Below are 25,924 nucleotides of genomic sequence, written 5' to 3'. Positions count from 1 at the left end.
CCCAGGAAATGATCAATTTAAGGCGATGGGTCCTGTGGGAGGTGCACTTGTACCGTGTTAGGTGTAGCGTAATGGTGACCTGGGGAGAACTACTCTCTTCGAGGCCTCCGAGCTGTCAGAGTCGTAATACAACCCTCCATCTTTATCAGAGGGAAGTTGCTCATGATTTGTCGGGTGCCAAAGACCTGGTATTGTCAGGGATATGTGAGGATGGAAGTTGCTTGTTACGCTTGAGAGCAACAGTTTTGCCTTGTAGAAGTTCAAATGTGGGGTCTTGTGATTCATCAACTTGTCCAAGTACAGCACGAGACCATACAAGTTTTGAGTTCATAAAGTATTGAGAAAGTTTTGATAAAAAGTTTGCTGAGAAACATTTGAATTATTTTGATTCTTAAACCCTGTAAAAGAAATTCTTAATATCATTGCCCATTGATTTTTGTTCGAATTCAGTAAAGTTCGAATTCAGCAGGAAAAATGGTGAAAGTCTCAAACTATTTCTAATTTGTAGTTTTAACTTTTCAAGTTTTAACTTGGTCACAGCAATTATGTTTTGATGGTTTTTAAATTTAAACAAGTTATGCAAAATGAGAATCTCAACATGGGATCAAAATCTGAGAAAACCGACTGTTCATCGATGTGCAGTTTCAGAGAGTGTAACAGTCTGATTTAGTTTTTTGCTCCCAGCTCTCTGTACTTGTCTCTTTTTTGGGGTGAATTGTCTGTAGGGTCAACCGAAAACCAAGGAATTGAATTGATGTTGCCTTTGCTTGACTTTCGTTGCAAAACAGCCAAAAGGCAAGAAAAGGAATTAATCTCTAGCCACACTATCTCAGTGCTGAGGGCGGTTCTGCTTGGCTGCCAGCATCAGGAGTTCTGCCCCTTTTTATCCGGTTGTCTGGCACGTCGCATTACCCACGGATACAGCTGTTAAGTGATGAGCAACTCATCACACTCAGAGATCTGCAAATAAGGCCTGGAAAAAAGATGTTGTGTTTCTGGCAACCCAGCCGACTCTTACTCTCCAAGCAGAGGAGTGGTTCCGGCAGCTTTTTGACCTGTTTTAAGGCGTTTTTGTCAGGCTTTCTACAAATTGTTATTTTATTTTTGTCTCTTCACACACACAAAATATAACAAAATATAAAGCCCGACAAAAATGCCCAAAACACGTCAAAAACCTGCCAGAACCACTCCTCTGCTTGGAGAGTAGCCGACTCTAGAAAAACCTAACAACCCTAGCAAAACCCACCGAACCTAGCAAAATCCACTGACCCTAGCAAAACCGGCCACGGACCCTAGCCTTTGCTGGGCATCAATTGTAGGCAGTGGACATAAAATTTTCGATCCGACATCTGAATGATGAAAATATGGTAGGATTGTTTTCGAATTATGCTCTCCTAATCTCTGTGGCAACAGAAAAAGTGACATAGAAGACCTACCAACCCTAGGCCTGACACTCTGTATAATTAGTACATCTGTACATTTTTTAGATATGATGTTGAAAATACCAGTGTCCAGATGAATTTCAGGTTTTCATTGTTTTACTTAGTTCAATTTGTTGGACCACTTCGACCAAAATCTTTAAAAGAAAGAGAGCTCAGGAAGAAAAAAAAAGAATCCCTACCCACTGAACGGATTTTTCAGGACTGTAATGTATATATAGGAAACCAAACGTTGATTTTCGTAGGCCTAAGTGCTGCCAAAGTCATTTACGCTAGCAACGTCTGCAATCATGTGGTGAAATTGATGTTGATACGAAAGTATTACCAGAAGGTAGCAGCCGATCCCTGTATTGAAGCATCTACGTTCGTTCCTGTAAATTGGATTGGAAAGAGTTGCTTGATCATGTCAAATGAAGTAATGACTTGTTGAGGCCAAATCAAGTCAATTGGTAGATTCTTGGATTAGAAAAGATGCTGCTGAGCTTGAAGTATATTATGAAAACAGAGGGGAAAGTCTGGGTTTGGGACACACAAGTCAACTAGAAACTGAATTTGGAGTTAAATGGATGTTTTGGGGGTCCTTACCCCATTTTACCAGGAGACAAAAGTGGGTTGAAAAGAGTGACTTTTCCCTCCTTTTCACCCCCCATTTCAGGTAGTGAATACATGTATCTAAGTCACATTCTAATTTTCTTCTCATCCCTCTGTTTTGAATTTGACCTCTTGATTTTTTATATCAAAATGTCCAAGAACCAAGGATGTAATATTGCTGTGGCCTACGGAAGTGTCTTACTTTAAAAAAAAAGTAAACAGATTTCCCAAACCTAAATCTGCACTGAGTCTTAAGTTGCCATTTTCCTTGCCCATTCTCCGCTGGATTTGGATAAAGATTATACTTCATTTTGGGTTGAAAATTGACCCGGAGGCAGGAGAATGGCCTGTGCCAATCTTTCTGCATTCTGACAATAAATCCGCTGCTCTTCGTAAGTCTGTTCGCCGGAAAGACAACCCGCTGGGGCATCCCGCCATAGGAGCCCATCAAAAATTTATCGTCAGTTGTTAAAGCGTGCCATTACCAACCAAGTCTGGTCTGTCTCGATGGCAAATTGAACTAATAAAACACAATGTCGAAGAATCCTATTGTTGTTCCTCAGCCCACCGAGCCCTATTTGATTTGCTCGGATGATACAAACCTTTTAGGCGGCACCAAGGATGTAAGGCCACCCCAATTCAATTTGTCGGTTCTTAGGTTTAAGATATAGTGCCGAACTTGAAGGTTTAAGGTACCTTGGTACAGGTAGTCCCAGAGCCTTTTATTTCAGTCGGTAGGGGCAGTGGGTTGTTATCCATTTTGTCTACATGCCCGTAGCCAGGATTTTGATCGGGGGGGGGGGTGTCTTTTTAATGTTTGAGGGACCAGCAAGCTTCTTAGGGGGGTCTGGGTGTATGCCTCCCGGAAAATTTTAAGAATTGAACCTTCTGATATGAATTTTCCTGTATTTTTGAGAGGATTTCAAATAAAGATATCAGAGACAAATTCTAAGAATTGAACCTTCTGAAAGCCTAGGGCATTTCCTGTGTTTTTGAGAGAATTTCAGAGGAAAAATCAGACACAAAGTTTTTTCTAGGATTCTAGCCTCTGTGACCTTGCTGGTGATACAAAGAAGTCCGCCTTGAAAAGAAATCTTGAACACTAAAAAGTGGACCTTCAACCTGTGAAAGTGGACCTTCAAGCATGTGTGTGGAGGGTAGGGGGGTGGGGGGGGGGTGGTCTTCCGAGCCCCCCAAACCCCCCTGACTACACTCATGGTCATGGGCATGGTATTGGAAGGCGGAGTCCATTCCTCTCCTTCCACTACATTTCACCTCCCCAACCAAAGTTAGTTGCCCATTTCTACACCTCGGTGGAGTGAGGAAAGTTGTGTAAAGCGCCTTTCCAAGGGCACAACATTGATGTTATGTACGGGGATTTGGACCCAGGACCTCTGGGTTCAGGGCCAAACACCCTAACCATTACGCCAGCGCGACACCACTTCAGATCAACATGAAATTAGAGTTGGAGGGGAAGGTCTGTTACCTAGGCACACAGTTTCTTGGAAAGAATGTTGACTAAGACTAAGTTATTTTTTTTTCATTCAATTTTTTTTTCATGACCCTCAATCTTAATGTATTAAATTCTGGACTTTTTTTGTTATGATTTAGAATGTTCAAGGACCGAGGAAATAGATTTGTATGGCCAAACATTCCATCAGCTGCGTTTGTGTACTTCTGTCTAAAAACCAAGTGATTGGACTGGACTACAGAAACATTTTTTTGGAGCCAAATAAAAGTTTGCAGTCGAGTGTTGTCCTCTTGCTCCGCCGTGTGTAAAATTAAATGTGGGCGTCGACACCATCCCGTGAATGAAAATTGACACAAAGGGTGCGTATCGCTGCAGAATTAAGCGTCTTATTTCTGTGTATTACCCAAATAACTGTATCACAGGCAATTTCATGGGTACCGCTGAGGCGACAGGGTAGTTCTCCCCGGGTTTGAGGAGATGATGCCTTCTTTATTACATAGTTTCTCACTTTTAATGGATGGGTGCCATTGTTACTGTGAAGTAAGCCCACGTTTTATGAACCTTAGAAGCCCTAACGTTTGAATTGTCACACATCAGTTATCTTCTACTTAACTCCTACAACCAAAGCAGAAGAATAAAATGTGAGTTAGAATTTTTAAAATGTGGGCTAATTTTCTTAAATCTGTAAAGGGTATGATATTAGATTGCACTGGAGAACAGAGTCAGGGGAAAACTATATATATGCATAGGTTTTCATTTTGTCCTTTTGCGGAAGTTTACTTTTAGATGTTAGAGAATCAAAGTGATAGTAGAAGGTCTAGTAATGATAGTAATGCTAGAACAAAACTACCAAAACCCACAGTTACTGTTATATATCAAATTGGATATTTGCCCAATCCTCATCCAGATCTGTTAGGTTATGAATATTGATATTCAATGTCTTTTGAAGATGTTGGAGAATCAAAAGATAAATTGGTGTGGCTGAAATTAAAGTAATAATTAGAAGGTCTGAGTAATACTAGTTATGCTAGTAAGGACAAAAATACCAAAACACAGTTACTGTTATATCGGATTTCCAAGTCTTTTGGATATTTGCCCAATCCTCATCCAGATCTGTTAGGTTATGAATAATGATATAAAATGTCTTTTGAAGATGTTGGAGAATCAAAAAAATTGGTTAGGTCTAAATTAAAGTGATAATTAGAAGGTCTAGTAACGATAGTAATGCTAGTCTTAAAGAACAAAAATGCCAAAACACATGTTATATCGAATTTCCTACTAGATTCTTTTGGATGTTTGCCCAATCCTCATCCAGATCTGTTGGGTTATGAGTAATAATGTATAATGTCTTGTGACAACCTTAACTCCCTAGTAATTTCTTTTTCCTTGAAATACCGTTGGGCTGTATTCATCATTCTTGTAACTTTGTATATATTCATGAAAGAGGAAAGCTAATGTATTTTTACAGACAAAGGCTTATTGTATTGTGCTTGACGGCTGTTATTTTTCTAATGCACATTAGAAACATAAAGGGACAAAGAAATTGTTACAATGGCTATGGATTTTCTGACATGCATACAAAGGAAGTATAAAATGCCCTATGCTTAAGACTAGTCAGTGGATTTTAAGATGTATAGTCAAGTAGACAGGTATGATGTCTTTATCATAAGATGAATTGTCGGAGTCTTACGTATCATTAGGGTGTTGAATTGATTGTAATCTAGGACATTTCTTGTGCAGCTGATGCGCTTAGTAATATGTAGTTGATGGAATACATATCTGATATGAAAACAACACACCAGGTTGATGTAAATTTTGGCTTTAATTACTAAATGTAATAAATGTTGATATCAATATTGCCAATATTTGTTTGTTTCTCGGCTTGATTTTCTAACTGAGCAGACGGTCATACTTTTCATTTAAATCATGAGAAAAATTACAGTGATGAAAGTTTGACAAACAACTAAGAAAATTGATACGGATTGAAAGATCAATAAAAGAAGACTTACCGCCAATTTTGAATAAATGTTCTGTTATGAAATACTGTAACAAGAATAATGACGGGTTAGAGTTACAACTGGAAAGGGGCTTTGATAAAATGTATTTATGACACTCTGTAGGGTATCTAACGTTACATGTATGTAAGAAGAGACTCAAAGATATCACGAGATGGAAGAGTGCGTATTGATCAAAGAAAAATTGGGGCTTGAGTAATCTTAGTTCTATAGCAGACTTCATAGTATCATACATAGATTGGTGGGTCAGTGCTTTTCAGGATTTTTCATGACAAGTACAAAAACAATGTTGTAATGTACACCTTAGTTTAAAAAAAAAAGATGCGTAAAGAAGAACAGAAAATAGAAACATAACCGTCATGTCCTCATATTCCAAACTTATGTCCATGCCATTCCATGTTGGTACATACATAGTTTTGCAGGTCAGTGTTCAGGTACAGATATTAGTGGGGGAGACATATAGAATGGACTTGAAACTTATGAGCTTACTCTCTTCATGTAGGAGAATTTGTCATGTCCAGTCATATTCCAAAATTAAGTCCACACGCTTTCCATGTTTGTACCCATACATATTGCAGGTCAGTGTTCAGGTACAGATATTGGTGCTACTAGCAGTGTTCTCGCCAGAATTTTTTCACAGCATAGGGGTCAGGTACAGAAGGCCAACTTTACGCGGCGCAAGCTACGAAGAAATTACCACAGAGTAGGGTGTCCGGCTTGTTCCCCCGGAAAATTTTTGAATTTATAACCCAATGAGACACCCAATGAGACATATAGAATGGACTTGAAACTTATGAGCTGAGCCTCTCCATGTAGGAGAATTTGACACTCGGGTCACATATTTATTTAATGTCCCCCCCCCCCCATCTTGAATTGCAAATTGTGACTCAGACAAAAGTAGGTCGTATTGTTGGCTGAATGTTAAAGAACAGATTACTCATCTGATCAGTGCTCCCAGAACACCATTAACTCACAATTGATTCCGTGGCTGCATGTCCTGAATGGGAATTATGATGGAATTGCGTGTTCGTATGGGGAGGGGGGCACAGACACACCCAGAAACTGACCTATTCTTTTGAAACACAATCGATGAACGTTAGCAACAATTCATTTCCTTGGTTTTGGGATTAAGAAAAATCCTGGAAAAACATATGGTTCATAAAACAAAGGAACGGCTTTGTGGGAGTAAGTGCGAAGCACAAACAGACACACGGAAAGACTTGCAAACAGACAAGCAAACAAACAAACAGACATACATAAAACAATACTTCACTCGTTGAACAAATGATGGAACTTTTTGTTTCTTCAAAATAAAAAAAAGAATCTGAGTTTTGAGGATTAGAACTGCTAGACAGATTCTGGCTCTCTTCTAAGGCTCTATTTTTATCTTGTTCTCTTAGTATGCCAGATGTTTGTGTGTTCACCCATCCAGTCCCAATGTGGACGGGTCTGATAAAGTCGTCCCATTTTGGGATGTTTTTGTCTCCATCCAAGCAGAAAGGTGGCATATGGAATGCTGCGGTATCTGGGAAGGGTGCCAGCAGTATGAACCTGTTACTAGCGCCACATGTGTCAATAACCAAGGTCTGACATGGGGCGCAGTGACACGATCTGGTGATATCGGTCTGCTACGGGGTTCGGATGGAATTGAAATTGACTTTTTGTTATAAAAGGAGCCCAAAATTGAGAATTGAATTGGCGGAGAAGTATTGAGTTGAGTTTGAATCAGAAGTTGAATTTGATGGATGGTCATGGTTGGTCAGAAAGTGAAGATGTGGAGAATATTTTACCTCGTAAGGTTAGATCGGACATCTTTTGATATGAAAGTCAGATTTATTATTTTTGTATAATTGATAAAAGAGACACATGCATTACTGCAAAGTTTTTTAGATGAGAGACTTGTTTTAAAATATGCTACAAGAATATCTTACCTCGTAAAGTTAGATTGGACATCTTTAAATATGAAAATCAGAATTATTGATTTTACATGGTTGATAATATGTGTTACCTGCAATGTTTGATTCTCAAGAATAGGGACTTGTTAAAGTATGTTCTTCTATGATAGGCAACGCCTGAAGTATCAGCACCACGGACATGTCCGTTGATACATTGTATTGTACATGTATCTACTTTACATTGTATGTTTCTTCAGTCTATTAGGCCATAACTTTGAGATTATTATCAGGATAGAAACTTATAGAAACATCTCTTCAGTCTTCTAAGGATACTTCATTTCTATTTATACCATATATCTGCTATCAGCTGTATAAGTTAAAGATACAAACTTGAGGCACACACAAGACTCCAGTGCTTTTGCCTTGCCTTTGCCAAGTTCTCTTGCTGCCATTTTCTTTTACAGGTAATATCAGAAACAGTTTGCATCTTGCTATGCATTAAAAGTATTAGATTGACTGTCCGCATTGCCACCAATAGCTTATGCCAATTTCTAGAGAGTAGCCATTTCCACGAATTATCCTGCATAGTTATAGATCATTCTTGCTTTTCATTATGATTATAACATATCCGTATCACATTGTTCCTCACCCGCATGATTTTGCAAGTCACTTAACGGTTGCTTTCTTGGCCTTCTTTTTTCTTTTTCCTTGATTCAGTTCGTAGTTGGGTCCAGGTGCAGGAAGGCCCATGTGGTAAGTGTAGAAGGTAGACCTCCCATCTCTATGTTCTGTTCTCGCACTGTTTTTGTTCAATCTGTTCTTTGTTCTCACATGATTGTGTTGTTGTGTTGAGTATCATATTTGTGGTCTAACTCATGCTAATGTGAATGCTTGTAGTTTTTGCTTGAATGTATATTAAGCTCTGTACTTGCAAGGAAGAATTGCTTGAAAGACCTTTGCATATTTCAACTTGTAGCCCCTTGATGTGATACAAAGAAAATGTCTCACTAAACAGTGTTTTCCTTTGTGTTTTATCAAAAGTCTTAAAGTTGAAATATGTCTTGAACTAACACAAATGAACATTCATGTTTTCACAAAGGCTGTTCCCATTCAAAGACAAGTAACAAAACTTGTCCCAGTAATTTGTGAAGTTTGCCAAAGACTTTGAAATCTTATTCCCCAAAGAAAAAAAGATTGGTTAGAATTATTCTCTGATTTGGCACTAACAGTTGTCTTACTTAGTCCTCAGAAAGCTGGCAAGAATCAAATTTATGGACTTGAAACCAAATTGGAGACAATGATCTGATTCAGTTTTTCAAACACAAAATTCAATCCAGAACTTCAGCTTTTTTGCAAACCACAGGTGGATACAAACATCCGGGCGTCTGTGACCCACTATATCTTGGCTGCTTGAAAGGGTTTAAGGTTTAACTATCTATTTGATATATCATGGTGAAGCTATGCCTTGTGTATTGTTTGCCAACATAACTCACAGCTGGAATTTTGCACACAAAGTATTGTTACATTTTATGAAATTATGTATATGTTACTGATGCCATTATGCAACTTCTATAACAGGACAGACAGTGGATACCATCCGAGAACCAACAAACTAAATTGGTCTGGCTTTATCAAGCATCTGGATGTCAAACCTTTTTACAAAAATCTAAATTTTCATTTTTTTTTGTCCTCGTCAGAATCATCATTTTTCCAGGTTCATACTGAAAAAAATATATAATCAACATTTCTACATTGTAAATGGAAAAATTCATTGTTTCAGCATGAATAGATGTCTAAATTTTCCCTCAATGTTTTTTGTCAGAATAGACAGTTTCCAAGGATCATACTCAAGAAAATATATAATGAACATGTATACAAAAATTTAAAAAAAAAACTACAATATGCTGTATTTTCAGAGACCCTTTATGATGCATTAAAGATTCAGCCTGAACAAATGTCTAATTTTTTTCGTTAATTTTTCCCCGTCAGAATCGACAGTTTCCCAGGTTCGTAGTGAAGGAGATGGAGACGATGTACGTGGAGGAGCTGAGGAGCTCCATCAACCTCCTCATGGCCAACCTGGAGAGCATGCCCGTCTCCCGGGGCAACCAGGACTCCAAGTACTCCATACAGAGACTCAAGAGGTGAGAGGTCAAGGTCAGGGTTGTGGGAAACTCTTGAAAGCTCAAAAAGACAAAACTTTTGTATACAAATCAATGCTATGATATTTGATTGATTCAAGCTCTTCCTCTGCTGCCTCTTCATATTCAAAAGTAGGAGGGAGACTAAAAGTACTCCATACAGAGACTCAAGAGGTGAGAGGTCATGGTCAAGGTTGTGGGAAACTGTTGAAAGCTCAAAAAGACAAAACTTTTGTATACAAATCAATGCTATGATATTTGATTGATTCAAGCTCTTCCTCTGCTGCCTCTTCATATTTAAAAGTAGGAAGGAGACTCCAAGTACTCCATACAGAGACTTTAGAGGTGAGAGGTCACATGGGGTCAGGTCAAGGTCGCTGAAAACTGTTGAAAACTGAATATAAAAAGAAATTGTATTCATATTGATGTTATGCATTTTATTGATTAAGCTAGCCCTCTGTTGCCACATGTAAAAGATAGAAAGAGTAATTTTTATTTTTCAGAAAATATGTCAGAATCAATACCTACATAATTGCCAACTGTAAAAATGGAGTTTTATGTAGGCTGAGACTATACTATAATCTCCAAGTACATTTACCGGTGGCAATGACAGTATCCAAAGAGAAAAAGGAGTATCTATTTGGCCACCAGTCATTAAGGCTATACCACTTAATTTCCAAATTGTTCTCAGAACTTCTTACCTAAAATTTTAGGTAGAGGACATCTTATAAAAACAAAGAAAACTTGATTCTTAAACTGTTTGTATCAACCGAAAGTACAGACAAGTTGCCCTTATACTTCACATTGATTTTACAACTCAGCATTGCCTTTTTAAAACCAAGAACCAGCCACCTAGAGATAGTGCCGCCTTATCTGCAGCAGACACATGGTAGCAGTCCTGCTGGGACTGTGGATAAGGGCGGCTTGCAACAATGGTGCACGATACGTCTTCTCAGGAAATCTTTGTGATGTTAATGGCAACGTAAATAACATGCTGAGTTCTCGTGCGGAGAGTAAGCCCCGCTGCTGAGCCACAAGGTTCTGGGTTTGAATCCTGGCCTTCCCATTTGTGTTCAGAGTCCCTAACTGCATGCTACTGCATGGTTGGGGTTATAGTTGTTTGGATGGGACTTTAAGCCTGGAGTGCTGTGAGGAGAGAGAGAGTCACACCTCAAGTACGTTAAATAAGCTCTTATCCCAGTGCAAGGTATAAAGGTAGTCCCGTGGCATTTTTGAAGCTGTAGAGGCAGTGGGTTGTTATCCACTGTGTCTATGGCATGGTATTGGAAGGCAGAGCCCAACCCTTTCCTTCCATTGCCTTTTGTTTGTTTGTTTTGTTTGTTTGTGCCTTTATTTAAACTCGAACGAAATGCTCCCATCGGCCATCAGGGCCGCTTTTCAAGGAGGTCGAGATGAGGGCATGTCAAGGGGTCAACATAACAATAAATAACAAAATGCTTGGTCAACCAAGGTGACTCAAAATTACAACAATAATTCAAAGAGTAGATAAGTAATGAATAAACAATGATAACAAATAATAATTCGTCAAATCGTTGTGTCCATAACCGTTCAGTTACTGATGCGATAGTCTTTTGAAGGTTGAAAGAGAAGTTGCTGCCCTAGCGTCCTGAGGTAGTGAGTTCCAGACAAGTGAACCAGCGTAGGCTATGGACCTCCTGTATATTCGCCTTTTCCCTCCCCAATCAAAGTCAGGTACACCTGGGTGGAGTGAGGACATTCGTGTAAACTGCCTTTCCCAAGGACACAACATCTATCCAGAAAAGGCCAGGAATCATAAAATATTAGCCTAAGTTAAGAAGTTTTAATGATTTTTAGCAATTACAGTCTTTCTAGCACCCCATAAAAGTATAAAATCAATATGCAAACAAAAGCTTTCCATGAATTGAAAAAATTAGCCTGTACTCCAGGAATCGAAAAAACTTAGCCTGTACTCCGAAGTTCTAATGATTTTTAGCAATTACATTGAACAGTCTTTCTAGCACCCCATAAAGCTTTAAAATCAATATGCAAACAAAACTTTCCATGCCCCTGCTTCCAATCTAGCCAACTAACATCGATAAAAGCATAAGCTGTTCTGTGGAGGTATTATGATTATTTATGGTATTTCAGACTGGAGTCAGAAAGTCTGCTGGCGTCACCACAGCTATTGTACTGTAAGGCCATACCAATCCATCTCATTGGTTCTCAGAAATTCAAGATTTCGAAGAAAGTTAGCAAGATGTCCAGATGAAAACAAAGAGCTTTGAGAAAAAATTACATTTGACTACATGTATATTCACACTATGTCAGCCAAAGTACAAACTTTGCCCTCAGACAAATAATGTCTTTATATTGATCTTAATGTTAAACCTGCACTTTAGGGTCGCTCTGTTAGTTAGGTCAGACTGCTTTGGTTTGTTTGTTGTCAGAGACTAATGTTGAACTCGAAAATCAACATAAAAACAGTCCAAAGGGAAGGTCTGTACCGTGGTACTCACAGTGTCAAGGCTTGAATATGATCACATTCAAACTTTCCTCCCAGCCCTCTGTTTTCATCCTGACCTCTTGCTTTAAAGGAAAAGCTAAAGGTATTCCCATACAATGTAGCCTTTTTGAGGCTGTAGGGGAGGATTGGTTGTTATCCACTGTGTCTAAGGCATGGTATTTGAAGGCGGAGCCCAACCCTCTCCTTCTATCGCCCTTTACCTCCCCAACCAAAGTCAGGTATCCAACCTGGGTGGAGTGAAGAAAGTTGTGTTAGTACTTTTCCCAAGTGCACAATATCAGTGGCCTGTGAGGGGAATCAAACCCTGGACCTCTGCGCTCTCGGCCAAACATCCCTAACCATTACGCCAACACAACGCCACCTGTTGCTTTAACTTAACTTTGAAATGTCAGAGAAACAAAGAAGTGAACTGGTGTGGCCTGGTAAAAGGTAACTGTAAATTCATAAATGTTCATGGGGATTTAATTTCACGGTAGGGATAAAATGAAGTGTTCACGGCGGTTTTGAGTTTGCGCTTGAAACAATAGTAGCGCTACAGACACACAATGGAACTACTTTTGCGGTGATTTAATGAAACCACCGTGAACATTTCTGCATTTACAGTATTTGCCAGTGGAGTCGGGGAGTCTGCATACATCATTGCAGCTATTGTACTGTACGGTACGACATTAATTACCGCGGAACATGGACACCTTTATGACAAGCCTGTAATGCGAGCTGACAATTAATCGTGGAAACGCAATTACAGCGAGCTTATTAAGAGTCGGAATAGGGCTGCCTGGTTCAGCCGGATGAATAACAAAACTTAGCAATCGTCTCTGCCTTGTGTCATGTGCGCTAAGTAACCTATTAATTACGCGATATGTGACACGTCAGATTTAAAGTTAGAGGAAAGTACACAAATGCAGATTGTTATGAAGTGCTGTGTTATAGCTGAGTTTAACTGGCCTTATGCATTACATGGATTTCATTCCCTTGTGGCACATATATATCGATAGCGAGTTTTCTTCATCCTCAAACTATTCATAAGATTACAATGAGAAACGTCAGCAGGTGAGATTACCTGGTTGTGCTAAAAGAAACTCCAAATATCCTATGTTCTACCAAACTGATGAAATTATTTTCGGGAGATCACTTCTACTACATGCCTGTAAAAGTTGAACACGTAAAATTTGAATTACACAGCATTTGTTTCTTTTCTGCATTGATGTATACCCTATTCAGGTTATGCCAATGTGATAATTGGCTACACAAATAACCAAGGACATTGCTTATTCCCGCACTCTATTTCATGGTTTTGTTGCATGCCTTGAAAATCTTGAATCTTGTTTTTAAATTCTCACAGGGCACAGAACTCTGCAATCTCCATGTTAGAAGTTGCAGATGACACAGAATCAGCACTCTCCAAATCAGACGTAGTCTTGTCATTTACACTAGAGGTAAGTTACATGTATGTAGATCAGATAAACTTGTATTTCTGTCATTCACCCTTAAGGAATGTCAGTTTTGCACAGTGGATTGTGTTTGACTTTCATCAAAATTTGTTAGACCGGCAAACTGGATGATCTTACTACTTACCCTTTGATGTTTCTCATCAAAGAAAGAACCACGTTAATACAATGCTAAACTTTCTTCCAACACTAAGGTATTCACAGATCAACTTTTCAATGACCACTGTCGCCTTCTTTAAGATCAATAATGACCTATCACTTCCAAACAACCTTAAAGAACCACATTGTTTAAAGAGGTCACCAAGACCTATCCCAACTTTCTCACATTCATGGATGAACAGGAAGCCACTTTCCTCTTGAAATTGCAGAACCCACAAATTTTAGAAAAAGTGGGTCTCTTCGTCTTCCATTAAGTCTTAAACAAAAGGAGTCATGGAGATACAATGTGTAGCCATTTTCTTGAGTGTCTTGTTACAGCCGTGTCAATCACTGTCCATTATCACACACCCCAGGGCTGTTTCCATGACCCATCCTTCCGTTGCGGAACGGAAATTTGCTTGTTGGGACAGAAAAAAATTCAACCCCTTCGGTCCCCCAAAAACTTCATGAAAATGTATTTTTTAATCTTAAAATGACAAATGCAACAATGAAAATTTTAAAAATCGGCTCCCAAACAATGAGTGGGATGGAAAAAAAATTAAAGCTAGAGACAGCCGTGGTGGCTCCTATGTTTGTATCAAATTGTATTTGCAATTAGCCTTTGGGCCTTAACTTGGAAGCAAACTTTCTCTTATCCGCAGGTGGTAGTGATGGAGGTTCGAGGGCTGAAATTTTTGGCCCCCAACAAAATAGTTTACTGCACGATGGAGGTAGACGGTGGGGAGAAACTACAGACAGATCAGGCAGAGGCATCCAAACCCATGTAGGTGGCAGCAGTTGTATGTCCATTGCTGTAATTTGTATGTCCATTGCTGTAATGTTACTAAAAGTTTTAATACGTTTGTGAACAGTGACAGTCACTGAATAACAAAGTCCTTTCACAAAAATGTTGGCTTAGGTAGAAACACTTGGTTGTGAAGAAAAAACTTTGTTGTTCTCTCAATCAATGTAAACTATTTCTAAGATTTCATAAGTACACGTAATTAAACAAATAAAAAACTGTGCAGAACAATGTTTTGAAATCATACGAATAAATCTAATAAAATAACTAATCTCCACACCCTTTAGTGTTTGTGTAAGTCGTTTGAGAGATCGGCAGCCATTTTGAAATGAGAGGACATGTTCTTTTTTTCCACAGGTGGGACACTCAAGGTGACTTCACCACCACACATCCACTACCCGTAGTCAAGGTCAAACTGTACACTGAAAGCACGGGGATGCTTAGTTTAGAGGACAAGGAGCTGGGGAGGGTAAGGATGATTTTCTTCAAGATTTGCTCTTCCGTAACCCGGTCATTCATCAAAATGCAGCAGTTTTCTGACAACTGACACTGGTGCAATGTGGTATTTTTTTTACCCTTATTATTATTGTACCCTTATAATTGCAGAAACTTAAACTTAACGTTATATAGATTTATTTATCTATTCATTCATTAGCAAATGTTACAAAACATTAGTTTAAGTGTAATGTCATTACACTTAAACTTTCAGGCAGCATGGCTAAGTTTTGGATGTCAAATATTTTCATCAACATTACAAAATTTAATATATTCCAAAGAAGCAACTACTAACGTTACAAAGTTTGTTAACTTTAGCACTTTTTACATTCTCTCATCTGTCCAGGTTGTATGTAAACCGACAGCAACCAGCCCCAAGCACCCAGAATGGCACACTATGAATCCCGCCAAGGGCGTTCCAAATGAAATCAAGGTCAAAATGGCCGTCAGAATGGACAAGCCACAGAACATGAAGCATTGTGGGTAAGTGCAGATGCCTGGTTGTCGTTTATTTGGTAAGTCTCTGATGAAGCTCAGGAAATATAGTGTAAATTCCTAATGCAGGGCTCGAGATACCACCTGCATATGCAAGTTAGTGTATATTTTAGTCAAAATTGTGCAGGTATTTCTGATGCCTTCTTGCACCTAACCTGCAATGGTCAGTCTCAAAATCAGCCCACAACACTTGGGTGACATGCAGCCCATGGAGGTCCATTTTGCATTGTAGCATCTTAAAGTAGAGCAGATGAAGGAACAAACAAATGAATTTGGATTTGGATTTATTGGAATTGCAACACTGCAAAACACGTGGGACACAGGCAGCTATTGCTGATGTCGTGACCCACACATATAATGTACCCGATTTTTACACTTGGGTGGAGTGGGGAAAATCGTGTTAAGTACCTTTTTTCCCAAAGGCACAAGATCGGTGGCAGCAGGAGATTCGAACCCGGAACCCCTTGGTTCTGAGTCGGAAATCCTGCCGTTACGCCACAGGACCCCACTTGAACACAATGAACAAACAAACAAACCTTAATTTAACCTAGAATATGCAATAGCCAGATAACAAGATTCAAAATGCACGAAGAGATTTAAAACAGTATTTTCGATGGACTAAAACAGATTGAAATAAGTGGTGCAGGTAAAGCTTGTTTATAGCTGGTAAGTTGTGTGCACCTGTGTGTATTTCAATCCCTGCAGGGCAACAGTTTCAGAATGATGCCAAGAAGGAGAATCGATAACTGCAATGAATATTATATGTACCCTTATCTTTATGAGCCATATGTTCAAAATGATTTTGCCAACAGCAAGAAGAACATATCTGGATCTGGCTCCTCAGTCTAAGTTTGTCCTTGCAATGGCTGTTTTTTTTTTATGTAGCAGACATTTTTCTAATTGTCTCTTATTTTGTGATCATAATGTCTTGAACTGCGTCAGGGCTGTCTTCAGGACCACCTCTCCATCCCAGGACGGAAGCTTGCTGGTTGGAAATGACAAAAATTGCACAGCATTCGTCCACATAATCTTTAGATTCATTACATGAAATTGATTAAAATGTGTTTTCATGAGCTTAAAATGACAGATTTAACATTGAAAATTAATAACATGGGCTTCCAAACAATGAGTGGGACAGAAAAGAAAATTAAAGTTGGAGGCAGCCCTGGTTTGTGTCTTAGACAAACTATGTTGTTCTAAGTACATAGATGAAGGGTAGACCTTCAGGTTATACGATACGCCAAAAATAGTTACTCAAGCAGCAAGATTTTGAAATAGACGTTTCAGACAGCATCCACTATCTTTTGTCTGTGACTAAAGGAAAGGAACTGGGAGAACCAGGTTTTATACCAGAAATCTGAATAGATATTTCATGTTGTTGTTACCTGCAAACTTGTGTCTTCATTCTTTAGACCACACCAATCTAATTTCTTGGTTAACAGATTTTTGTTTTAAAAAAAAAGAAATCTTAGAAATAAAAATCATGAAAACAGAAGGCTGGCCCAGCCTTCTGTTTTCATGAATTTTTTTAATTTAAATTTAAAAAAAAATTAAAATCCGTTAACCAAGAAATTGAATTGGTGTGGCCTTATTCTTTATTAGAAATTGCAACTTGTTTCTTGCAGGTACCTCTATGCATTAGGCAAGACAGTGTGGAAGAAGTGGAAGAAGAGATACTTTGTACTGGTCCAGGTAAGGAGTGGGCACGATGTAGTGTCCTGGTTGTGTAATGTACCGTAACATATAGCCTATAGATACATGTACAGTGTTGTAAGGAGACCTCCTAGACCTTAGTTTTCCACCAGTGCATTTTTTATGGCTTCACTTCAGAAGTTCCACGCTGTGTTGGCATACAGTCTGCAACCATGCCCCCTCTTATTGGCGCCATGCCCTCCCCACTGTTTCCCCCCACATTTGTGATGATGCACATTATACTACGAGTATTATACTTAGTATCTAATCTGTGCATGGACACAATGTAGTGTTCTGGTTGTGTAATGTACTGTAGCATGCCTAAATCACTAGGTTTGTATGTTGTAGGTGTGCTCAATCACCACTTCATCAATGGTCCATGCATTTTATGATGAAGGTTTAAATGTGCCCTGTACAGAATAGCATACACAGACTGAAAAACATAAACGAAGGAATAAGATAAACTAATGAACAAAAAGTAACCCGAAATAACAAATTGAATATATTCACAATCGAGCGTCAAATCCAACTCATATACCGTAAATCAAAGTCGATGTGGCAGGCCGAGTCTGGAGGAATTTGCAGGAATGAAAATGTTTATAAGGAGCGTTTTGTGCTTTTTTCGTGTCCCAGAATTGTCTAAGGTTTTCTTGGCAACCGGCTTAGCTTTCAAGGTGGTTCTCAAGTGCTATAAATGCCTTTTGATTTTACGCCAAAAATAATTACTCAAGCAACTGGATAAGATTTTGAAACAGTCCTTTTGATTTTGCAGTTGAGAGAAAATTGAGTGTTTGTAGTCACCACGTTTTTTTAGTTCATGGTCGAAACAAGGAGGTAGGCAGATAGAAGCCACATGATCAATGGCCCATGCCATGATGAAGGTTTACAGATACACTCCCTTTTTTTATGGACCTGAAACATTTTATGGCCTCGATGGAGCATTTAGCGCTTTTCATGTGTCCCAGAACTGTTGGCAACCAGCTTAGAATTCAAGGTAGTTCTCAAGCACTGTAATAAATGCCTTTGATTTCGTTGTGGGGAGAAAATGGAGTGTTTGCAGTGGTTTTTAGCTTGTGATTGAAGCAGGTTGGTAACGTTAGGTGGGCAGAACACAGAACAAGCGTTTTTTTTCTGTGATTTTGCGTTCGTGTAAAGAGCTCATTGCTAAAATTGCAATAATTAAGCCACCCAAAAAAATGTCACCATTTACAGTATTTCAAAGACTCCAATTGAGTAATTAGCGCTTCTCAAATGTCTCTCAAATAATCCAAGAGTAGCATAATTGTCTCTACAACTTGTTTCATTGGTTCTAACTTTGTAATTATCCCAGAAGAAAGGACCCAAAGTGATACTCAAACATTAAATCCAGTGCTTTATATGTATGATGCATCCCCATGCCACACGGGAGTTTTAGAGATACCTGTTGTGAACTTTTTACAGCAGTTTATAGCAATCAGTGCTTTTCAAACATCCAAGAATTGTCCTAGAAGTTGTTGGCAACTTGCTTAGAATTTTAAGGTGGCATATTTAAGATGCAAAAGGTGAAATTAATGCTTCTCAAATGTCTCTCAAATCAAGTCTCAGAATTGTCGTCAAACTTATTTCATTGGTCCTATATCTTTGTAATCACCCTAAAAGAAAACTCAAACTGATACTCCAACATTAAATCCAATGCTTTATGTATGCCGGATCATCTCATGATCAATGGCCCATGTCACAATGGTTTATAGACGTCCCCTGTTGTTTCACAGGAATAAAACATTTTATAGCCTCAACGGAGCAATTGGTGCTTTTCATACGTCTTAAGATTCATCTCAGAGTCCCAGAGTTGTCTTAAACATTTGTTTTATTGACCCTGCTGCCCTATAAGTACCCGGCAGAACGTCCCAAGCTGGTACTCAAACACGTTCTAAACACCAGGAGAGTATCTTGTGTTTTCTTTAAGTCCCAGAATTGTCTTCAAATTTCCTTCATGAACATTTCATCTCACCTGCGCTGAAAGACTCAGAGCCTTACTCAGACATGCTTGGCCCAAAAGGAATATTTAGGGGCTCAAAACAATCATCTAAGGATCCCAGATTTGTATCAAGAGTTTTGTTAATGGACCATGACACTGTCATCACCTCAGACTCATAATGGCACTCAAAGATGTTGTAGTCACCACAGGAAGATTGAGTGCTTTTTTTTAATCTCAAAACTCTTCTTGAAGTCCCAGAATTGTCATCTAAGCATCCCAGAGTTTTGCTAATGGACCCTGACATTGTTACCTGTATCACCTCAGACTCAAAATGGTATTCAAACATGTTGTAGGCACCAGAAGAGGATTAAGACTGCATTTCAAAAGTCTTCTTGTCCCAGAATTGTCTTCACATTTCTTCATGGACCTCAGTTTTATCATCATCTGAGCTGAAAGACACTGACATGTTCCAGGCCCCATTTGGTGCTTTCTTGATTATCAAAAAACGAAGTAAAAAAGTTTTATCCTTGGACGCTGACCTCAGCAGAAAGACTCAAAATGATACTTAGATGTGTAAGATGCCCCAAAGGAGTATTTAGTGTATCTTAAAAGCCATTTTGTAGTCCCAGAATCGTCTTGACATTTTGCTCATGGACAAAGACCTGAGAAGTAAGACCCAGAATGGTACTCAAACATGTTTTAGGCTTGACGGGACATTAAGTGTCTCTCTTGCCTCTCAAAAGCCATCTTGAAGTCCCGAAGCTGTCTTCAGGTTGTTCTCATTGACCAAGACTTGGTGATCACCTGAGAAGAAAGACTCAAAATAGTTCTCAAACGTGAACATTAAGGGGTTTTCTTGCATTAAGAAAACATCTTGAAGTCCCGGAAGGATCTTCAGATTTTTCTCATCGACCAAGACTTTATAATCACCTGAGAATACTCAAAATAGTGCTCAAACATGCTATAGGTCTGGAAGGAACATTATATGCTTTTCTTGCATCTCAGCACGTCTTAAGTGTTTCCCTCCATCTCAAAAATCATCTTAAAGTCCCAGACTCACCTTTGAATCTTGCCCATGGACTAAGAATTTGTGATCACTCGATCAGTAAGTCTCCAAGTGGTGCTCAGATGTCGTCCTGACCGAAGATGTGGCGTGTCTAATCCCTCCATATTCTCTCCGCCCCGCGCGGGTAGGTGGCTAATCCCCAGCCTTCACCCTTTCCCTGTACGGGGATTAAAGGATCTAAGTCAGGATAGATAAGCTTTGCCCAGGCAGGTAAACGTGGCAGGCAGCCATCAGGAGGGCCTCGTCGTGACAGTAGCTGTGTACCTAATCAAATTTTAGGTACAGGTACACTGGTTCCTGTCCTTTGTGCTGAAACTCTGGAGCTGATGTTGTTTATAAGGAGTTGTAACATTGGCAGGCATCAGGAGGGAAGATGAAAGGGCTCGTCATGATGGGGGCTGCTCGGATTAGGGGACTTTCCTGCTTCCTGAAGTTAAGGGATCTGTAAAAACTGACGGTGTTAAGATATAACAATTCAGAACAGCGGAAAGGATGGAAGGATGATATCGGAGAATGGACAGGCATGACACTAAGTAAATATTAAGAACAGAAAAAAAGAAGGGTAGAGAAAAGTGGTTGCCAGATCTTCTGTGGTGCCCCAACAGTCAAATAGTTGGACCAAGGGATTGATAGGGATTGATAGATTAGATGAGGGTTCAGAACAGACATCTTCTTTAGGGCAATAATGACTGGCTCATCTTGCACCGCAGCTTTGTGAACAATAATAATTGCTTTGGATTGATATATAAATTTTCCCCACTTGACCAGGTGAGCCAGTACACCTTTGCAATGTGCAGCTATCGCGAGAAGAGGGCGGACCCCAGCGAGATGATGCAGCTGGATGGATACACAGTCGACTATACAGAACCTGTGCATGGTGGGTGGCTTCCTCCACAACTCTCATATACTTTAATGTTTGATTAATGACTGTTTGTCCTGGAGCTGAACAATTGGTGGTTGTTTGAGCTGTTGAACTTTCTTTTTAGCTCAAACAATGTTGTCTTCTGTTTAACTGTATGGACCCTTTGCATTTATGTGCCCTTGGTGCTGAAACAAAGTCCAAGTGTTTTTGACACAGATGAGAGGGATATCGTTCTCGTTTCTTTTATTTTGAGGGAACTTTAAGCCCTTTGTTCTGTGTAAGGAGGAGCATCAGGGGTTAAAACTCTGCACACCAGAGAACCAACATGCTTATTGAAAAGATTAGTGAGGAAAACGGACACATCGCACCACTTGCTATCTGGAAAAGAGTTATATTTCATCTTATTAGGCTGGGCTCACCCACCTTGGTCCAATCCTCATCAGATGGCTTCAAACAGTACTTACAGTTATACATGCAAATATTACAGATCGTTTAGTGTAATATAACCAACTGCTGCTGTGCCGTGTACCTGCGAAGCAGGTGTATTATGCTGAAGGGTGGTTATACTGGCTATTTAGACACAGATAATTGCTTTACCTTCTACTTGTTTCCCACAGATTTAGAAGGGGGCAGGCACTTCTTCAACGCGGTGCGGGAGGGCGACAGCGTTCTATTTGCCGGCGAGGAGGAGTCTGACCGCATGATGTGGGTCCAGGCCATGTATCGCGCCACGGGCCAGTCCCACAAGCCCGTGCCCCCCACGCAGGTCCAGAACCTTTTTTTTTTTTTTTTACAAAAAGTTTATTTCTCTTTGAACAAGATTTACAATACATAATATACAGTATCAAATTCTAAATTACTAGTATATGGAAGTCTATTCTTATATCAATAATATATGCTAATGTCTAAGGAATAGTGGCAATATTAATCATTATATCATGTAAATAATGGGGAATTTAAATGACACCCCTTGTATATGTAACTGCATAAGGAATATCAACTGTACAGATATACAATATGCAGGACAAAAGGACATTTTTCAACTGCAATAGTAAATTTAAGTTGCACTTAGAATGACAAGTACACAATTTGCCATCATTAATAAGTCAATGTTTTTAGTACGATTTGTAAGGTCCTTAAACGTGGAAAGAAAAATTGCTACTCCCTATTTATTGAGTGTTCCTTTCGTTGACAAATCTGTAACTTCTATTTTCCAGGTCCAGAAGCTGTCCAACGGCCAGCTCTCCCGTATTCAGGGAGGTGGGTTGGACGGGCACATTTCGCTCTTCTGTAAGCAGCCTCCATTTTTACCTCTATGTGGTGTGCGTCCAGCTGGATGTCTCACGTGTTTGGCCGTGTTTTTCCGCTTACGAACTACCTTGCAGGTTTGCAGAGGGGAAGTCACACCATGTCTCTGCCCTAGACTCTTCTGTACATGTAGATGGCATGTACCCTCTATAGAGGAGATGCTCCACTGGGCTGAAAACCAGCTTTATCTACCTTTTTTTTAACTCTAGGAGTTTCAATCCAAACAAAGAGACATTTTCTATACTGAAATGCCAAAAGTTTTCAGACAGCTTCATTAAAAAGAAATAACATTTGAAAATTTATGATTTGATTCAGATGTCAGTCATCAGTGCTATTGCTGTCCTTGTTTTGTAAATGCAACCATGTGAGTTCTAAAAGCTGCTAGATTCTTGATATTGTTGGAAAGTATCACAGTTGCATTTCCAAATAGCACATTGCACACTTTTAACTTGAAAAGCGCTCTCTATATTTGATCAACTGGGAATGTTTTGATTATCAAAGATATGTCACTCATTATTATGCTTGAAACAGTGCAACACTTGATGTTTGAGAGCCCTGTAGAGCACATCTTTATTGAGGGTTAAAGGCATGACTTTCTCTGAACTTTGTCATAACTGAATTTTCCTGTACCTACTGCATGGAGTGTTTGCTTTTGAGGGAGGCACCGCTATAGAGCATGACGTTTGGTAGACTTTCTTACTAGCTGTTTGGCACCCTTTAGAAATTGAATCTAGCACTAGCTGAATGCTAGCACACTACCCACATAGATTGGCAAAAAATGTTATAATTGAATATCTCTTTCTGCACGACATAAATTGAGTATGCGTAGCATTGCTTGCATTGCATGAAACTTGCAAAACCTACATGCATGGTTCCAGGCTTGGTTCTCACCCAATTACAACTGAATGTATTCACCGTAAAGCTTAATGCTAACACAAACATTTGCTGTTGTTCCCTTTATGTTTCCCTCTGCGAATGTGCAAGGTCATCTATTTCTCGTTTACCTGGCAAAGTTTTCAAACTGAAAGCCTTTTCACCGCAGGGCGGGAAAACTTGTAACAAAAGAGTTCCTCACATGTACAGGCTGTAACAAATGGAGTGGTGCTTTTTCATTAGCGTTAAGGATAGCATTGATATACTAGGACTGATGTAGAAGACTTTTAGCGTTGAAATCTTTGCCTGGCTTCGACCACTTTTCAGTGTTGCGGGTTCTGTGAGTATGTCTCGTATTGTCCGTCCTGCACGTGTGGTGGAGACATGTCTGCACAGTGACAGATTTACAAGGAAAAAGTTCTTAGAAAAAAGTGAACATTTGTGTCAATACGACAAAACCAAAAATAGTTACTCAAGCAACTGGATGAAATCTTTAAATTTTATCCAGTTGCTTGAGTAACTAATTTTGGCGTATCTTATCATCTTGATGTCTAACCTTCGTCAACGTATTCGTGTCAATGTTAGACTCTCCAGTTTCTCGAAAAAAAGAAATGTGGCACAACAACAGTTTCTTTCAACCTTCTCCCTGCTGTCTAATCATATAGCCAAATTTAAAGCAAATTTGATGCCAAAAGGCTACCTGTGGGTTGAAGGTTAAACAAATTTATTTGGAGGCATCCCAATGAGCACTGTCCATAGGGAGATGCTTCCAGAAGAATTTAGAGAAAGCCAAAGTCAAGGAAAATCAGTAAAAGCAGCATATTTATGTTTTAAAACATTATCAAAATGTGATAAAGGTTGATAGTTTTACACTGTGCAGACAAAGTTTCCACAGGTTTTGAGCATGTCGGCATCAGTAGTGGTATTTCGCTCACTGCACGCTTCTGTTTTTCAGTGTCCGTAGATAAACTGAACCATATTTAGATATTACTTAGATCAACAGTATCAGAGGCCACACCAATTTGATTACTTGCTCTTGAGAAATGTCCCCACAACTATTCTGGCCTTGTTGCTTGAGTAACTATTGTTGGCATATCTTATTTCATAACCAGAATGTCTATAACCTTCATCAACATATTCTGGTCTTGAATTGGGACCATTGGTACCGTTTTTTCTGACATGTTTTAGTCTCCAAGATTGGAATCAAAGACCATGTAATTAAGATGGTGCAGCCTCCCATTGAAGGACTCATAGAAATATTAGAAGTTTTGAAGTTATCTGGAGTTTGCATTGCCTAGAGTAAGATTTGAAGCAGCATGTATTATACCATACTCTTGATAGACATATACATGTAGCATAGATTGCTTGGTAGCACAACAACTGTAACAGATACAGTGTATTGCAACTTGTCTAACAATCAAACAATATCTAACAATACTAAAGAACTAATCTACTTTATGGATAGCAGTAGAGACAAGGTAGCTATGCATGCTAATAATCTAGAACCGTATATTGTTACATCTGGAAAAGGGCTGTCTCCAGCGTAAGTGGTAATTTTCACGGCTAGATTTGTCATTTCAAGCTTACAAAAATGCAGTTTCATCAATTTCATGTGTAGGAGCTCATACTCTTTTTGTTCCATGGGGGTGAATTTTTTTCTATCCCAACAAGCAAATTTTGGTCTTGGGATGGAGGCAGCCCTGATCTGGAATGTATAACATCGTCTCGTTTTTGCATAGAGTAAAAATATGAATTATCCTACATGCATGTAGGTAGATACTTGGCTATGAACAGGGCATGATGATATCATATTGAATATCTCTGTCCTGGTATTATTTGCTGACCATTGTCCACTCGTCCCCTCCCCCACCACCCCTTGACCCCCGACCTTTGACTGGACACCCTTGACCCTCGACCTTTGACCGGATGTTCCCGGCAGACGCGGACCGGGCACGGAAACACGGGATGGATGAGTTCATCCAGGCGGACCCGTGCAAGTTCGACCACCAGGACCTGTTCGAGATGGTGCAGAGGCTCACACTGGACCACAGATTAAACGACTCCTACTCATGCTTGGTAACGTTTGTTCCTTTGTTGTTTGTCTTAAGTTTTTCACAAACTGTTGTATAATGTTACTATTCAGAGAAAACCACTGCTAACAGTAGTAAGCTTTAACCAAACTGGACCACAGATTAAACGACTCCTACTCATGCTTGGTAACGTTTGTTCCTTTGTTGTTTGTCTTAAGTTTTTCACAAACTGTTATGTAATGTTACTATTCAGAGAAAACCCACTGCAGTACAGTAGTAAGCTTTAACCAAACTGTACCACAAATTAAGTGACTGCTACTCATGCTTGGTAACGTTCGTTCCTTTGTTCTCTGCCTTTTTTTTTACACTTTGATATAAAGTTTGAAAAAAAAAAATCAAAGTTTCGACCACACGGTACCACAGGCTAGTTAACTTGTTTTGTTTTTTTTGTGTTTAGGGTTGGTTCAACACAGAAAAGGTTTTTGCACTGGACGAGTACTGTGCCCTTGTTCACTTGTTTACTTGTTTGTTTAGGGTTGGTTCAGCCCAGGACAGGTTTTCGTACTGGATGAGTACTGTGCTCGGTACGGGGTGCAAGGCTGACGATGTTTACTTGTTTGTTTGTTTGTTTAGGGTTGGTTCAGCCCAGGACAGGTTTTCGTGCTGGATGAGTACTGTGCTCGGTACGGTGTGCGAG

At 39.4% G+C, this 25,924-nt stretch overlaps 1 protein-coding gene and 1 long non-coding RNA gene across 2 annotated transcripts in view; one reads left to right on the top strand and one right to left on the bottom strand.

The window, feature by feature from the left end:
* LOC136434362 (uncharacterized) overlaps positions 1 to 13,189 on the bottom strand; it is a 50,445-nt gene extending 37,256 nt beyond the window's left edge. Inside the window, exon 1 of the long non-coding RNA XR_010755737.1 lies at positions 13,122 to 13,189. This is a non-coding gene — a long non-coding RNA (uncharacterized lncRNA). The remainder of the gene's footprint in view (positions 1 to 13,121) is intronic.
* The window catches only part of LOC136434358 (calcium-dependent secretion activator 1-like), a 119,937-nt gene that overhangs the window by 65,441 nt on the left and 28,572 nt on the right, over positions 1 to 25,924 (top strand). Inside the window, exons 5-14 of the mRNA XM_066427144.1 lie at positions 9,401 to 9,555; positions 13,404 to 13,497; positions 14,310 to 14,431; positions 14,807 to 14,918; positions 15,291 to 15,427; positions 17,065 to 17,131; positions 20,923 to 21,031; positions 21,634 to 21,782; positions 22,234 to 22,306; positions 25,137 to 25,273. Of these exons, the coding sequence (XP_066283241.1) occupies positions 9,401 to 9,555; positions 13,404 to 13,497; positions 14,310 to 14,431; positions 14,807 to 14,918; positions 15,291 to 15,427; positions 17,065 to 17,131; positions 20,923 to 21,031; positions 21,634 to 21,782; positions 22,234 to 22,306; positions 25,137 to 25,273 (1,155 nt within the window). The remainder of the gene's footprint in view (positions 1 to 9,400; positions 9,556 to 13,403; positions 13,498 to 14,309; positions 14,432 to 14,806; positions 14,919 to 15,290; positions 15,428 to 17,064; positions 17,132 to 20,922; positions 21,032 to 21,633; positions 21,783 to 22,233; positions 22,307 to 25,136; positions 25,274 to 25,924) is intronic.

The sequence above is a fragment of the Branchiostoma lanceolatum genome, chromosome 5 (assembly GCF_035083965.1).
Source record: "Branchiostoma lanceolatum isolate klBraLanc5 chromosome 5, klBraLanc5.hap2, whole genome shotgun sequence".
NCBI classification, from domain to species: Eukaryota; Metazoa; Chordata; class Leptocardii; order Amphioxiformes; family Branchiostomatidae; genus Branchiostoma; species Branchiostoma lanceolatum.
Note: the sequence above shows the minus strand (reverse complement) of the source record. Positions and strands in the feature narration are given on the sequence as shown.